The sequence below is a fragment of the Convolutriloba macropyga genome, chromosome 6, assembly GCF_964194025.1.
Source record: "Convolutriloba macropyga chromosome 6, txConMacr16.3, whole genome shotgun sequence".
NCBI lineage: Eukaryota > Metazoa > Xenacoelomorpha > Acoela > Convolutidae > Convolutriloba > Convolutriloba macropyga.
This window is the reverse complement of record NC_134473.1, coordinates 53,193,727-53,211,796: the sequence shown is the minus strand read 5'-3', so window position 1 is coordinate 53,211,796 and position 18,070 is coordinate 53,193,727. Positions and strand designations below refer to the sequence as shown.

Below are 18,070 nucleotides of genomic sequence, written 5' to 3'. Positions count from 1 at the left end.
TGGACGGGCTTTCTAATGATACCACTCACAACTCTACGATTATTATATCGATCGACCAAAAATTGTCTGAACAAAAAAACCATTTGAGTATATAGTTCCTCCCCTCCTCAAGAGGGGTCGGAACAAAGAGGTCCAAAGGCCCCATTGGCTTCCCAAGTATTGACATGTAAATCTATTTGATTTTCAGGCTGAAGTCCAGTGGTTATTATTCATTTGAACTTAATCGGTTTCAAAAAATTCAATGGATTTTGAACATTTGCCCCTTTGTTCTTTTTTTTGTCGATTTCTTACCTCGTCTCATTAAGAACATGTCCCCCGTCCACTTTGCCGTGAACGTCAAACTACAATTAGTAACAACGTCAAAACAGCATCAGATAAAACCTAAATTAAACAAATTAACTTCAACTTTATTTTAAAGCAGATGTGACCTGTCATTAATGAGACTAGGTAACAATTCGAAAAAAAAAGTAAAACGGACAATATTCAAAAATCCATTGAAGTTCCAAAAATAAAAAATATTTTCAAACCAAAACCACCACAAGCTTTCAAATAAATAAATACCGAAGAGATTTAAATGTCACTCCCAAGGAACCCAATGGGGCCTGTCATTATTGAGACTACGCCATAAGACTACAAAATAATAGATAAAAAATGTACAAATGGTTTACGAAAAAACACGGTGTTATCTGAAAGCATCCGATAGTTTCTTTAATAGCTCATTAGGCAGCCAGGAGGCTTGATCACAGATTTCCGGATGAAGTAACTAAAATTAGCGAGAGGCTTAAAAGATTTAATTCCAGAATATTTTACAAAGCGGAAATAGAATTAGCCCTCATCTGATTATACGAAAATAGCGTCCGCAGTTTTTATGTGTGCATTGCCAGAAAATTTGGACGAAAAGTGCTAAAAATTACATTTGGTGCCATGAAAAAGAAATCTTTCAAAATTTAGTCAAAACTTCAGCCGAAAAGTCGGATCACATGGTTCGGAACCATCCTCTATCTTTATGTAAAACCAAAAACACCTTTTTTGACTATTTTAACATATTTCAGCACAATTGATGAAATTGGAACAACAGAACAACGAAAATCAGCCAAGTTTCCCCAAAACTTTAAGCGCGATAACTCCTCGGGGAAAAATGCAATTCAAAAATCTTCCAATTTTGATATTCTACCTTTGACGTGTTTTCTAACGATACAAACAATAAAACTCACAAAAAGTACAGAATTAAAAAATAAACCAGTTGGCATCCCATTCATACCCCTCTAAGGTGCTGTCGGAACGATAAAAACTGAAAATATATATCACTAACGTCGGACTAAATGCTCTCGAAAGACAGGAGTGGGGCTCAAGTTAATTATAACCTGCTTCAGCAGGGTGGATGGTAGCCTGAATAAATTCACTTATTGCTTCAAATGATGTATGTTATCAGTGGCCATTTCAGACAACTACTAAGACTAAAAACAGATTTTTTTAAACCAGAATTGAATCGCTAACTTAATTAAAGAAGGTGAAAAAACGTGCGTAATTAATAATTTATTAATAAATACCGCAATACTTTGTACATAACTTTAAGCAACTTTTATCGTCTTCCGAAGAGAAGCTGCTGGTTGCCATGGCAAAATTAAGTTATTCAGTGTGAAATTGAAGGCTGAAATGATGAAAATATTGCGCTTTGATTGAATTCAAACTACGACGAATGCTTCATCTGTCTCGAGTAACACTTTTGTCAGTTAGTTGCTTTGCCTAAAAACGTAATCAGTGAGTACCAAGTAAATGAACAAATTCTTTCATTTTGCAAAATTAAAAAACAATCTATGTCATTTTTCCAATTTGATGTCATTTTTTAAATTTGAGAACCCATTTGTAGCCGATTTGGGCTGTAGAGAGGGTCGGTTGTACATCCATTGTTAGACTTAGGTGAGACGCAAATTTTCCAATTTTTGGTGAATAATATTAATACGGTTGACAAATAATCATAAATGCTGCAAATTATATCCTTGCATTATATGCTTGCAAGATTTGTATACATTCTTTAAAATCAAATATGGTATAATTTTCAAGTTATGTTACAACCTTTTTTATATATCTAACTACGTTTAGAAGGAATCTAGCAAAGCTCCTATCTCTATTGAAGTAGTAGTTTCATTCGAAACGCATAAAATAACAGATGAAGCATTAGTCTAACAAGATCTAGGTATTGATTGATTCGGTTTGGTAGAAATTCAACAACTGCCCTCATATTATTTCACACAAGGCATACATTAGCGAGGGCGTTCTATGGATCTATTCTGCCCCCCCCCCCACCGCCCATGTGCTTTTCCTTATAATAACGATCTGAATAACACCTCGTAATTTGCAATTGAGGTCAATAAACGGCACCGGTGGACAGGATAGATCCCAATCTATCTATCTATTTCTCTTTTATCACAATTTTAGTGTTAGTTTGGGGAAAAGTGATCAAATAACCCACAAGTAATTTGAAGTTAGTTAGTTGGACCTCAACAAGAACAGACGAATTTGTAATCAGTTTTTTCAACACCATGTATCAAAAAATAACAGGTTCTTCACCACGCTTACTCGATAAGGCGCCACGCTTTGTTAAAAAATTGCAAGAGCTTTTGCACTAACGGGCGAGAGCTTTATTAAGACAACCCGGCTTCCAATAATGTCTAAACCCCATTTTAGAGGGAAGATTGTTCGCATTGACGTTAAATGAAAAGGAAAGATACTAATATGGCAAAGAATCGTGATTTAAATCAAACATCAATTTTGGTGAAGCAGATCGGATAACAGAATTTTGATTCCGTCGTTAAACCGTTGTATAAAATTCACCAGTCGCAGAGCGAGTAAGTGCGTGACACAAAACCCGAAACTCTAATCGGACCATTTGGGGAATTGAATCGTTTGACACTACTATGAATCATCAACTATTCTACTTTAAGCCCTGAAAACGATGACAATTTAGTTGTTTTGTTGTTAACGAACAATTGTAGACAAAACGCAACCATATCAAATTGGACATATTGCTCCAAATAGACTTCATAATTCATTTATCGATATGCATTCTATCAAATATTTGGAAAAATATTTTCCACAGTATTGTATGACGCCAGGAATATCACTATGAAACGATTACATGGACTTTCGCTTAAAATTCGTCAACAAAAACATTTGCTAAAAAACGGCCTAAAAATTGGATGATGGAGCAATTAGTCAGATTGAATTGACAAGCACATATGATGTAACAATTGAGCAAGTGATGTAACAAACTAACGAATTTATGGATGGAGAAAACGAAGACACAGATCCCGACACAAAATTAGACTCTATAAAAAATAACACTATTCCACTACTGCTTGGAGCGGCATCATACCTATCATTCATTGATGTATTTATTAACTTTGAAGTTGCTTCAAAATTGCAGTCGTTGAAGGGTGTTTGTCATTCCATTCCATTCTCAAAATTAGGTTGCAGGACAAAATAAGGTTTAAGAACTGAAATTGACGCGACTAGGCGTAGGTGTGATGTGGTAAATTATGTACACAAATTAGGCGTCTGTTGTTCCGTTGGTCGCTGGAGTGGGTGTAGCTGCGGCAGCAGATGTACCCGGTTGCTGTAAAATGGATTTGGGGGGCGCTGTCATCCGTCTTTGGTCTGGGGTTGCCAAAGCAGATGAATTTCTGGAAGGACTGCTCATGCCACTGGCAGCGGATCCCGAAGTTGACGCTGAAAACCAGTTCAAATCATTGACTTCATGGTTGGGTAAATAACAAAATCTTCAGCTAATGAGCTTTTAGCTGATTGTAACCCGTTTGAATTTATAATTGACAAATACTCAGTCGATTCAAAATACGACCTATTTTTGATTTGGGCTTCAGTAGCCGTTAATTTTCAACCATCAACTGCATTTTAGTTTACCTGACTTTAAAAGTCCCAATCTAGATTAAATGAAATCCACAAATACATAGCTGGTACATTCACAAAAAATAGCTTAGTCAGTTTAGTGTATCTGCAAAACAAAAAATAAATGATAGAAAAAGTAACGTCAGACCAATTGCTTTCAAAGTATTGGCGAGCTGAGGCTAATTGAGGTTGTTGAGTGGGGGGAGGGTCGAGCATGCATCACCGCCCCTCAAACAATGAAATTGTCTCAGTAAATTTTGTTGAGTCACATACATAGAGACTACTAAGTCGCAAGGCTCTGGGGGAACTGCTCAACAGCTTAATGCCCTCCGGGCTCCACAATTTGATCGAGTACTTGAAGAAAAAAGTTTTAATGATAAGACAACAAACTGAGATGAAGAGACGATAGTACAATATATTGTTTAAAAAGACCTGCAGACCTATTATAATTGCCACAAACATCATTTGAGAGCAGTTCAACGTGACGAAACAGAAACCCACAATTGGAAGAATTGCTCTCAACCAACAATTAAGTTAAAGGGTTGTATCTTAACAATTTTGTATAGAAGCAAAAAAAACGCCATGAGAAAGTTTCGAACAAATATCTCTGCGATCTTAACCAATAAGCTAAAACGGCTTTGCTTCTTCCTCGCTTAAATTTACCTCTGTTAGCAACACACTTATTTTCGGAATGACAGCAATTTATATCACACAAAGTTCAAAAGTAAACCGTGAAAAAGTCACGTAACAATATTCGATAAAAGAGCAAAAAGGGCCAGATTAAATTTCACGTACAAACGACACACAAGTTCACAATAATTGCCTCAAGCTTCCATAACAACAAAACATCAATAAAAATTCATGGAGCTTGTCACAAAAAAGCTGCCTTGCCTTTGCAGACATTTGATCGCCAATTAACAAGAATACAAAGCCGAAAAGATTGAGACATTTTATTTTCCACTAGCAATTATTTCGGTGTTTAAACTGTGTTGCTTCTGAGATTATGAAAGGTTCCTCAATAACCTTCATTTAGATTGAGTTACCTGAATTAACCATCCTCCAATTCAAGTAAGTAGTCATTTTGAGACATGGAGGTCAGTTGAGGCCAAAAAAAGATTCATAAGAAAGAACAAAAACCGCACTCTAGTTTGGCTAACCTTAAAAATTTCTATCTCTTAAATAAAATAGACAAAGTCATAACTGGAACATTTTCAAAAACATATGAGTTAGTGATTTGAATCTGAAAAACAAAAAAAAAAAAGATAGAAAAAAGCTGAGAAAAGACAGTGGCATTTACAAAAGGCCGTGACAGAAAACCAAGACAGGCTAGAAAAAAATGCACCCGATTGTCGCAATATTTAAAAAATTAGAAAATTAGCAATTTGCTCTCCAAGTACTGGCGAGCAGTTGGCATCGCCACTAGCTAGCTGCGGTGTGGGTGCGGTGGAAGGGGTCAAGCGTGCGCCACCGCCCCTCACATCATGAATTTGTGTGATCAGCAGTTCCGTTGATTCACATACTTGGAGACCAGTAAGTTGTTAGGCTCTAAGCTAACTGCTCAACAACTTAATGACCTCCGGGCTCCGTCATTTTATCCCGTATTCGAAGACAAAAAGTTGAACGATTAGACGAAGACATGCAAGGCTAACGTAACTGCTGCAAACATCGCTTAAGAGCATTTCAATATAAAAGAACACACACCCGCCGTCGGATGAATTGCTCTCAAGCAACAAGTGGGGCGATTTAAGTTAGAGGGTTGTAAATTAAAATTTTACGGGTGTGAAAAAAATGTCATGAGGTTTCGAACACACGATCTCTGCGATCTTAACCACTAAGCTAAAAACGGCTTTGCAACTTCCTCGCATACATTCACCTCTACATTGGCAAAAGACTTAATATCGGAATGATTGCAATTTATATCACGCAAAGTTCAGAATTAAAGCCATAAAGAGTCACAAGAGGGCGAAGAATATTCTAGAACAAACGAGAAAAAACAGAACAACAGATGAAAACATTTTGCTTACAAAAGTCACACACGTTCACAATAATTGTTTCAGGTTTCAAGAACAAGTAAACAAATATAAACATTGCTGCGACCTTTGGTTGCCAAATAGCAAAAGAATACTAGAAACATTGAGATGTTTTAGTTTCCTCTATTAATTGTATCGATGAAAGCATTCTCAAATAAACTTCATTTAGACTGAGATACTGCAATTAACCATCCTACAAATCAACTAACTAAAAATAACCGACTAACGTCGGGCGAATTCCTCTCAAACGACCGGCGAGCGGTTGGCTTCGTCAGTAGCTAGCCACGGTTTAGTGAAGCTAGCTTCAGATTAATTGAAGGCGCGTAGAGTGATGGCAGCGGGGTTGAAAAAAGGATCGGGGGACTGATGTGGGCGCGGTGGGTGGGTGGGGTAAGGAATCAATTTACAAGAACCACCCTTCACACCATAAATATAAGTCCCCAAAACAGTTTCTGTTAATCGCATACTTGAAGACTAATGAGCTGAACGGCTCTAAGAGAACTTAATGCAAACTGGGCGCTACCTCCATCCCGTATGTTTGATGCATGATAAAAACATTTCTGCTATAACTCGTGGTTAATGAGGATCATAGATGATGACATTACGACAGATAACAGCAGCTGAAGTGCGGCATCAACAAAGGGGAGAGTGAGTGAGATTATATATAATATATATAAAAACCTGAACGAGAAAGATAAGGAAAAAACTTTTACTGACAGGGAGAGGAAGTGAGATAGAAATATTTTCTAAGATGGGATTCGACTCTGCAACTTCAAATTTTCTAGCCTTGTTAGTAAATAAATCATAGAAAAAAACTGAAAAGGCAAAAGTAAAAAAAGGTTTCAACTTCCCAGTAAAAAAAATCAAAAGCACTTTTTGTCTCAAAAGTTCTGTCAAGTAATCCATCTCCGAGACGTAAAAAGTTTCGTTGGCCAGTAATTGTCGTTAAAGTCAGAAAAGGACAAAAATAATCAAAAATTTTGAAAACAATCGAAAACTTTAACAAAATCTTGCCAAAAATCAAGATATTAAAATCTTCAAAACAATTTCATTGTCTGAAGAGATTATCCAGTATTCCTATTTCAAGCTTTAAATAGTTTCACTGGCTCATAAAGATCCATAATCCTGGAACACTAAAAATTTTCGGAAAATTTGAAACAAAAGTAAAATTTTTTTAAATAATTTCCAGAGCTGGAGTCATTAAAAAATTGATAACCATTCCATTAACTCTAGCTTCTTTCAGAAAGCTTATGATCAAACCTTGGAGGGGGTCCCTAGGACCCTGGTGCCGAAAAAAATGATAAAAAGTTCAAAAAGATTAAAAATTGAAAAAATTGCGAATTTTCTTTTTAAAATTGCTGATATTACAATCTTTAAAACAATTCCATTACATCTACAATCTATGCAGTAGCCTATAATCATACCCTAGAGGAAATTTCGCGGCTCTTGAGGCCCGGGAAACCTAAGAAAAGACAAAAAAAAATTAAAACTTAAGAAATTGCAAGTTTTAGGAAAAAAATTGCTAAAATTTGAGATATTAAAAAGTTGAAAGTTAAATCGTGACTAACAAAAAACTTTCGAGTAACTTATTATCAAACCTTAGCGAAGGTCTTCTGACCCTTCAGGCTCAAAAACCTTGAATAATGACTATATATATATATTAGAAAATTGAAAAATATGGCAAAAATTGTAAAAAAACAAAAAGCTAAAATTCGTGATGTTAAAATCTTGCCAGAAATTCCATTACATCTAAAAATCATTAGAGGAGGTTCCTTGGCTCTTGAGGCTTCAAAAATCTAAAAAACGACCAATTTTTAAAAAAAAAAAACTTGAAAAAAGCAGGTTATCATAAAATTGCTAAAATTTTTGACATTAAAAAGTTGAAAGACTATTCCATGGCCAATAAAATTTTGTCAGTAACTTATTATCAAACCTCTTAGGATGTTTTCTGGCCCCTGGGTGTGAAGAGACTTGAAAAATGAAAAATAAATTTGAAAAAAATTGCACGTTTTGTCAAAAAATGCTAAAATTCGTGATGTTAAATGTTGCGACCATTCCATTACCACTAGAAATTCTGCAGTAACCTATTATTAAAATCTGTTGGAGGTTCCTTAAAACCTAGGTCTAAAATTTCCAAAAATCTTCAAAAAAAAATTGCAAATAGTACAAATTTGCTTGTTTTTAACGAGTGGTTGTTCGTCAGAAGCTGGAAACGGTGGGGGGGGGGGGTTACACAGAGGGCTGATGGGGAAGAGGGAGTGCAACAGTGGGGTGGGGGTAAAAGCGAGCGGGGGGCAATAGTGGGGGGGGGGGGGGTCAATAGTGAAGGGGTCTTCAACCTCTAAGAACCGCCATTCACACCATAAGTTTTAGTCTCAAAAACAATTTGAGATGGAACAGAGCTGAAAGGCTCTGCAAGAACGTATGTTTTGGAACGACATCATAATTACGACTGGAAATGGTTTGGTGAATAAATTTCGAATTGCAAATAAACATGCGAACAACTTTTAACTTTAGCATATACTTCGCTCCTGTTAATTGGACAAATGGATCTACAAATGTCAAATTTTGTCTATTATTCCTTCGTACAAAACAGGTATGAAAAATTCAAATGACTAGTTTTGAATGATAAAAATCAACGTTATTTTGAAAGTTAAAAATCGAATTTAAAAAAAAAACGGAACATTTCATTAATTAGCATACACGGCTTTAAAAATTACATAGCCAAAAGTTCAAAGATTAGTTCATTTTTTTTATGACAAAAACTTAACTGAATGTCAAAGAAATAACGTCCAAGGCGTGGGTGTGAGGGGGTCAAAATTTTAAGATTAATAACCGTTCTTTACACCATGAAATAGCGACTAGTCAGGCGTAAGGCTCTAAGAGAGCTTCTCAACCACTTAATCCCCTCTGTGCGCTACCTGTTTATCCCGTTTTTGAGGACGAAAAGTCAAAAGCGTCAGACAAAAAACCGGTCAAGCGAAAAATCGCATAAAAAAAGACCGACAGGACTAATATAATTTCTACAAACGTTGTTTGAGAGCAAAAAAATCATTTTGAGAAATGGAGGCCAAGTTAGACCGAAAAATGCTTCACACGAAACAACAAAAAAGACAAAAAAAAACTCACTCCAGTAGAAAGTCACGCACAAATTAATGAGCTAAATTCTGAGTAAGAGCGTGAAAACAGCTTGCAACAAAGTTGACGAAAAAAAGAGGAGGAAGCCAAAATGAGCCTGCTAAGCTATCGCTTTCGCAACTACTATCTAAGAACGGAAGGGTCGCCTACAGATAACATCCCTGCTACTGGATTAGGATTACCAATTAAAAAATTCCTAAAAAATATTGCCCGACTAATGTCAAAAGAATTGCTCTCGAACTTAGCTCTAATCTACTTTAACCTGCTAAGTTCGGGGGGTTGCAGGGGGGACTAGGCAGTCCATTTCGGTGCTTCAAATAACGTCATTAGAGGCCATTATATACCATTTGAAAGATTTATTGAAATGAAAAAATGACAACCATTTTGGAACTTCTGATTTGACTTTTAGTAATTAACTACCGTCAGTTGAGTCTAGCTGCCTAAAATTGTGAACAGGAGAACAATTTGAATAAGGCACAATACCACGGCCTTAAAGATCACTCGAAAAGTCAAAACCGACGAGCAAAGTATTTGCATAAAAATTGCAAAAAAAAGACGCGTTTCAATAAATGCTTCAAACAGAGCAATTAAACAGGTCTTTATAGAAAAACGTCTTCAGAACTTCTGCGAAAGAATCGTGCATGATCTCCAGTATTGGAAAAACATAAACCCACTACTGTCGGACGATTTGCTCTTAAACAACAAACGGGGAATCAATTTAACTCAGAGCGGTAGCATCTTGGATAAATTCACCAAAGGACTACAAATGGTTTCATTCTGAATACATTTAGACAAAGAAAAAACCAAATTGGAGCGCTTTTTAGTAGATTTTCGTATTACTAAGCTAACGCGAATTAAGTTAGTAGCGACTTAAAGTTTGAATGCGAGCATTTCCGATCACGCAAAAATCAAACTCAGCCGTGGAAAATTCAAAAAAAGTCATTACAAGAGTGAAAGCTCTCAAGCCAACGAACGATTGTTCTAGAAAAATGTGCAGAAAATGTTTGCAAAAAAACAAAGACACACACGACTACAAAAACTGCTTCAACCATGGTTCACAATCAGCCAATAAACTTGATTAGCAATGAAGGACATTGCCATTTTTGTTCCGACCCGCTTTAGTGGGGTAGGAACATGCTCAACTGTTTTTTTGTTCAGGCAATTTTCGCCTACCGATATATTCATCGTAGAGTGTTATGATTCATCGCACAGAATTAAAGTTTTTTAAATATTGCTTTTTCCGAGGAATTACGGAGGGTTAAAGTTTTGCGAAGGTTATCCTAATTTCAGTTCTTTTGTTCACATTTTTCCTAATTTTTGCTAAAATTCTGATGAATTTTGCTAAAGATTTGATAAAAATGTTGAGGATGGTTTCATTGGTTTTACGTTCAAAGATACACAAGAGCTGCTGAATTGTTTGAAACATCGGTTTTGGCAAAAATTTTGGCTATTTTTTTGCAAATTCAGCATTCTTTTCCCCTGGAAAATGTTACTAAAAGATGCGTATTTAGTCAACTTTGTACAAATTGACCAGTAGTGTACACATAAAAGCTGCTGACACGACCTTCGAGTACTCAGATAATGACTATTTTTGCCTAATGACTATGTTTCCTAATAAAGTGCTCTGACGGCCTTTCGTTAATAAAACATTTGGGCGGGTTTCGTTAAATCAATAGTTAATAATTTATCACTTAATTTTGATATATTCATTTTTCCGTTTGCTAAAAAATATCTTCCAATCATCTGGAACAATGATTTTTTAATAGCCGCGCATCAATCCCAAGGCGAGTTTTGGTCTCATCGTTGATTTTTACATTTTTACTATAAAAAAGGATTCGGATTGTAACCTGGGTCTGTCCTTTTTAAAATATTTTACGTATTTTTTTCATCCCTATTACAGACAAATCTGTTTTACTGAGGTGCAATTAATTGGGAATCCCATTTATATTCAAATGAGGGCCAGTGAATATTTATTAAGTTTCCTGAGTAAAGCTCATGGTTTTCAAGTCCAATTACGAGTTTTTGTCAATTTTAATCAATTGTTGAGTGTTGCCAGCAATTGATGTCCTTTTTAGTGTCTTATGACTGAAAAAAATCTCTAATTCATGATCTAAGGTGCTTTTAAAGAAAACATCAAAAGTTGTTGTAATTAATGCTTTTTATTTGATTGTGTTTTTTGTCTTGTCGCGCAGTCTCCTTGGTGGCCCGTATCATTGGCCTTCTCAAGAAACATTTTTAATTTGTATAATGGTTTGAGCTGAAAGCTATTTTTAAAATGGATACACAAATTATTTTTGATCAATAAACAAGTTTTCCATCTCTTCCTCATTTGGTGGTCAATTAAGTGAAAAACGTGGCTCGGAACATTATGTGCGTACGCACATTACCGGGCTTCCTTGTTTATATCTAAATTTTGGTGAAACTGTAACCAAGTCTTCCATTTTGATGCGCATTTTCTGACACAATCCTAAACCAGGCCATATTCATATAAGGTAAGTATAAATACGAATTAACATTTGCTCTACTACACATGGAGAAACTTCTGCAACAATCTTAGTAACACGGCCTTAACGGTTGGTTTATTCTATAGCATCTCATTTCAGCATTTGGATTTTGATCGTTTTCAGTGATAATGAATTATTAAAAAAACAAACATACCCATCAGATTTCCGAAAAATAGCCGCCGTTGATTCCCATAACCAAGATTGGGATTCAAAAGAGAAAAAATTAACGAAAAAATGATTTTTGCACACAATTTTTAAGTGCGAACTATTGTGATGTCATTTTGGAGCTGAACATACTCCTGTTTCGTATTGAGACAACACAGGGGCCAGTATCGATGCCAATAAGCATTAGAGATGGTAACAATGAACAAAGTTCGAGTATCGGCCATCTAAAATTTGGCTTCATGGGTTCATTCCGTTTCCATTTCTGATTTCGTTTCCTGATACTAACTCTGTTCATTTCGAGTTGCTTTGCTGCGAGCACTTTATGTCTAAAGACACTTTTAGCAGAATGAGAGATGAGTGAAGCAAGACTAGAGACTTCAATAAGATTTCACTATAAATGTTGAACAAGCTGTGAAATAAGGTAAAGCGACAAAATTTTAGTACGACGAAGTAAAAAAAACATAGCGGGACAAGTCATGACGTACAATTGAAAGAAATTTCATTGACTACATAAAAATATAGACCTAGAACGGATTATGGGTGAATTGGGAAAACCATTTCTAAAAATCAGATTAAAAAAATCAGAAAATCAATGTCAAAATGCCGCATGTGAACAATAAAAAAGCCAATAGCGATAAATTGAAATTCAATTCAAACAAAAAACTAGGCCAAGAATGAACGATTAATGAATTGGAAAAACTATTTAGAAAAAAATCCAATCCAAAAAAAATAAAAAAAGAGAAAATCAAAGTGAAATTGCCGCATGTGAATAAAAACCACTAGAGAAAGCGAATTTTTGTTCAAACACTGTTTTCTCATTCTACTTTAAAAATAGAGCAAAAAAATTTCACGCCACAAAACCACTCGCTTTTTCACTCCACTTCCTGTTTCGGCGCGACTAAAATCACTACTCCAATTTGACTTCAAAAGTCATGAAAATGTGTGAACAGATCTTAAAAACATAGCCAGAAAAATTCCGGAAACAACTCAAAGAAGAAATTGCCCATACTTAAGACTAACAACTAGTAAAACTAAAGTGAACCCTGAACCTCCACAAATGCCATAAAAACTTAAGGAAGAATAGAAACGGCATTCAAAAACAAATTGAACAAAAAAACTAGAAAAACTTAATGATTTTTTAATAGCACAAGGAAACACAAAGCCGAATAAAATTCCTTTGCAATTAGAGCAATGAAAAGCTCGCAAAACAATGGGCAAGTCATAATAGGCTAAGAAACTTGTCTAAGATTGAAGAAGAACAGCAAAAATAAGAACAATAAACTTTTTTACACATCAATTTTTCGCTCTCTCAAAAACAGCGGTATGAACAAAACCACTCTCTTTTCGCTCCGCTCTTCACTTTTGTTCAGCACCAAAATCACTCCAAATTTTTTCACGCGTTTCATTTCCCGCTTCAAAAATCACTCCAATAAAATTGATTAAAAAAAGGACTTCTCCAGTACTCTTCGAGTCGTTAAAGACAGCGCCCAATAAAATTCAAATTCTTTGAATTGTAATAAAAAAATAGGAGCGCCAAAATAGCCTGCTGAGAAGCTGAGGCGGCTATTAATTAAATAAAAACACCCAAAATTTTATATCTAATTGATTCAGAAAGGAATCAGCAAGCGCAACCTGATTGCAAGAAACTAGCAGCTGTTTTTTAGAGCAGCACTAACAACAAGAGTAATACTATCATCAAATGAAGAAATATCGTCTGTGAGCAATCTTTACAATGACTTACTAAATTTTTAGAAACTTCATTAGATTTTACTTGTCTTTAATTGACCGTCGGGCGTCAAAATTGAACTCTTGATATGCATGCAGCAATGATCAAGATTAAATTATTGCAAAACAAAGATTGTGTTGGAGTTTGAAACTCCAAGAGTAAAAACTCCAAGTATAATGTTTAAAGAAGTGAACACTAACATCTGGACTTATTACTATTAAGAAGACTGTTAAAGAATTGCTGCAGGTTCTGTTCACTCGCATTTGCGCTCTGTGCCAGCGGGGTCCGATTCCCACCAGCTGGTAGCCTTCCCGGACTGCCGGCCAAAATGGACGCAGGAGCCTGAACAGGTTTCTGCAACGCACTTTGAGATCTGTTGAGGAAAATTTGTTCTTCGTCAGCCATTAACGGCGTTCTGTTTGACTCTTGATGTGGGTTCTTTTTGTTGACAAAATTTGCCGGCTGTTTACACACGTCTTCAAAAACATCGTCGAATTTGATCTCCCCTATTAAGTTCTCCTGGAGAGCTTTGATTTTAAGAAGATTATCCCAGCCAATAGGCACAAAAATGGAATCTTTCTCCACTACTGAAGCTAGAGAGCCGCTTTTGGGCAAGACCTCGTAAAGACTGTTTAATATTAATTTGTAAAGCCCGGAAACGTAACGTGAATCTTTGCTGCTTGTATATACGAGCGAGGCACCATACTTCAAGCACTCGAGTCTCAAAAACTGCTGAATATAGTCAAAGTGTTCGTCGTTATACTTGTAGGACTTTTCCAATTCGGCTAACGAGTCCAACTTTGTACATATAAGCATAATAGGGACTCCTAAATTTTCGGTGAGAATTCCGTCGCCCAATGGCAGCAATTCATCGAGGCTGGTGTTGGCTGATTTCTGCTTTGCGTCGGTTTCATTTTCGTAGAAGAGCTGGAATCGTCGCTCCAGTTTCGTCTTCATGCCAGAGAGCACATCTGGAGATACTTCCAGTTTTGAGATGATTGACTGAATATGTTGGATGCCACTTTCCAGAGACTGAAATCAATCAAACTCCTCAATACATTGCAATACACGAAAAACCGAATTGACGTCTCCAAAATTGCAGCTAACGGAGATAGAAAATATGACTGAGTGGGAATAATCCACATGAAACGAAAAGAATCTATTCTAGAATAATCAACAACGTTCCCTTCAATTGAGCGCATAAAATATATTAAAACTCGAAAGAGTATATTAAAATTAGAGAAAAGAATATTCAATAAAGTTCAATTCTCCCTTTTTGGATTCCCTCAATGTTTTCACGGTGAATAATGTAATGCACTAATGAACGAATCTTCGCCATTATGCAATAATTATCAATTGAGATGATCAATTTCTGGTTCTACTACACTTGTTGTAGAGTTGTAATGCAAAGGAGCCCATAAATTATTTGAGTTCACACTCACGCACACACACACACACACACACACACACACACACACACACACACAAAGAGTGAAACATACCCGGCAGATTGCCAGAAAATAGCCGCCGTTGATTCCCATAACAAAGATTGGGATTGAAATAATAGAAAATAATGAAAAAAAATTGCCTTTTGTACAAAACATTTTTAAAGTGCGGACTATTTTGATGTCATTTCGTAGTTGAACATACTCATGTTTCTTAGTGAGATGATACAGCGGCTATTATCAATACCAATAAGTATTAGAGATGGTAACTAAGACTTGTAAGAACAAAGTTCAAGTAACAGGCATCTAAAATTGGGCTTTATGGAATTATCCCTTTTCTATTTCCGATTTTGTTTTTGATACCGACTCTGTTCATTTTGAATTGCTTTGCTGAGCAACAGCTGTTTAAAAACACTTTTAGCAGATTAATAGAGGAGTGAAACTAGCCTAGAGAAGTCAAAAAGAATTCACGCAAAATGTTGAATAAGCTGTGAACTAAGATAAAGCGAAAAATTTTTAATCGACGAATTAAAAAAAACATAGCCGGAAGAATTCCGGAAAAGACCCGAAGAGTCCTCTTCGTGAAAGAATTACCTTTTAAATCACATTGTTAACACTAACTTAACTACGAAAAACAAAAAATCGGCCAAAAAATGCAGAGAGCCCATAAAACCAACAGCACTAAAAAATTACATTAATCCTATATATAAAACAACTCACATTTTGGTACGCAATTCAAAACATAAAAGTAGGCAAGCAGCAAACGTCAAGCCATGTTAAGCTCCCAAAACTTAAATTTGGAAAAAAAATTTGAATACTGCAAGAAATGACCAAAAATTGTTATTTCTCTCAATCGAAACATTATTTTACAAAATAAAAACAGTAATCAATGGGCAACAACATTTTCCTTGCTTTAACTATAAACATTAGTTATCGCTTTAAATCACAATAAGAGCAATAAAACTAAACAATGACCAACAAATAAATAAAAATTAATCGAGAAAAAGAAAAAAGACAGAATATTCAAACGCAAAATTCGTAGGTTACCAAAACCAAACCCTAGGAAAATTTGCAGAAAAAGAATTCTTCAGCAATTGTAAAAGTGAAGCTAGCAAAACCCAGTGCCAAATGTTAAATAAAATCAAAAGCAAACAAAAAACTTTAAAAAATTCAAAGGAAAAAGACAAAAATCATTAGTTATTTTCGATAATTTTCAATTTAATTAAGGCAGGGCGAATAAACTATAGGATTTAGGAGAAGTCTAGCAAGAAACACGCTAGAATGTACAGAATACATACATTGTGGAAAAAATTGAAAAACTATCTCGCAATCGCCGAAAAATCAAAAAACTAAATTACGAACTCTAATTTAACAAATAAAAAAAGGTAAAAAATACATGGACATTTTGCAATTAAGCATTTGAAGTTTCAGAACAATACATAGCCATCTTCATGTCTAAGTAATTTTTGAAAACGTCTCAATTGCGAAACAGTAAAACCATTCGAAAAAAAAATGTTCAAAAAATAGTAAAATTTTTTACTCGATTTTAAAGAGTTACCGCCAGAAACAATTCAATTAGCCACAAAAACATAGCTGGCAGATTGCCAGAAAATAGCCGCAATAGATTCGTAGATCGGCAGTCTAAAAAAACAGTAAAAAAGACAGACCAAAAAAAATTCGTCTTTTCATTGAAGGCTGATCTGTTATATTTTGATTAAAAATCTGTATAAGTTATTGCTGCCTCTATTAGCTGATCTCAAATAACCTTCATTTAGAGTGACACACACCCATTTGACCTTATCTCTTTGAATTAAAGTAAATAAAAGTCAATTTCAAATTGAGGAAGTCATTTTTGAGAGTGAGGTAAGTCAAGTGTGACCAAAAATTTAATCACGCGCATGAACAAAAAAACTCGCTCCACTAAGAGCGAAAAATGACGTCACACATGCAATTCAGTTGAAATTGCATGAACGAATGAACAAAAACTGGCTGTGACGTCATATGGTCGGAACAAAAATCATGACGACGAAATAAAAAAAACCAAGAGAAGGCCAATAATAGCCCCAGCTATCGCTGTGCGGCTATTAATGAAACGAAAAACAACGATGGGGCTCAAAAACCTTTTTATGGTAAATAAACTCAATGTACAAACAAAAGAATTTGAAAACTATGACAAAAACCGCGAAAATCGGACTAGTATGTGTACAATTTTATAAAACATGAAAAAAGCCAAAAATTGACAAAAAAATTGAGAATGGGCCAATTTTTACTTGAAACGCATTATTAAGCTCTCAGAAAAACTCGTGTCATTTCAGATGGTAGTATATTCAAGTGGCATCGATCAAAATTTGCTTCTACAAAAACCAAGTAACAATAAAAAAAAATTTGGGCCAAATAGACGAATACACGGCTAAAAACTGTCATCTTTATGCGCCAATCTCTCAAAAAAAATATTTTCAAAGTCAAAAAGTTATTCATTGAACGCAGCTCATGAACAAAAAAACTCCTCTCGCTCAGAAAAAAAAGTTCACACGTCAATTTTACTCACTTTCTCTATTAGGTCAAAACACCGCCTGAACAAATAGTACTTCCGGTAAAAAAACCTTAAGAAAACTAATACTCCTCTTCGAGTCGTAACAAAATAGGAGCGCTATGATAGCTGGCTGAGAAGCTCAGGCGGCTATTAATAAGTGACTAACTTGTTTGAGGCTCCATGGCTGTGAGAAGTCGAGTACAAGTGTGAAGAGAGTGTGAGGCACCATATGGGAAGAGTAGGCTTCTGATTGGAGGAGACTATGCACTCCACTCGCACCCCTCAACACCCACACACTGCACTTGCGTACCTGTAGCACATACATAATACATACATTCGTAAAAAAACATTTTCCAACAGGAACTTCACAAGACATTTACAGGTACATTCACAAGAGGTTGCCATAGGAATGTTTTGGAACGACATCATAATTACGACTGCAAATGGTTTAATAGGTGAATAAATTTCGAATCGCAAATAAACTTGCGAACAACTTTTAACTTCAGCATTTACTTCGCTCCTGTTAATTGGACAAATGGATCTACAAATGTCAAATTTTGCCTATTATACCTTTGTACAGAACAGGTATGAAAAACTCAAATAACTAGTTTTGAATGATAAAA

At 35.4% G+C, this 18,070-nt stretch overlaps 2 protein-coding genes across 3 annotated transcripts in view; both read right to left on the bottom strand.

Annotated features, from left to right (window-relative positions):
- Positions 1 to 18,070, bottom strand: part of LOC142341755 (protein XRP2-like) — a 525,423-nt gene that overhangs the window by 71,629 nt on the left and 435,724 nt on the right. Inside the window, exons 4-6 of one of the 2 annotated variants that reach the window (XM_075392943.1) lie at positions 17,614 to 17,757; positions 13,670 to 14,501; positions 3,178 to 3,729 (exon numbers count right to left, since the gene is read on the bottom strand). The exons of the other annotated variant lie outside the window; for it this stretch is intronic. Coding sequence (XP_075249058.1) covers positions 3,551 to 3,729; positions 13,670 to 14,501; positions 17,614 to 17,757 — 1,155 coding nt within the window. The 3' untranslated portion in view covers positions 3,178 to 3,550. Of the gene's footprint in view, positions 1 to 3,177; positions 3,730 to 13,669; positions 14,502 to 17,613; positions 17,758 to 18,070 lie in introns of those variants that run through there. 2 annotated transcript variants of the gene reach the window in all.
- The window catches only part of LOC142341754 (uncharacterized), a 249,763-nt gene that overhangs the window by 131,457 nt on the left and 100,236 nt on the right, over positions 1 to 18,070 (bottom strand). The window lies entirely within an intron of this gene.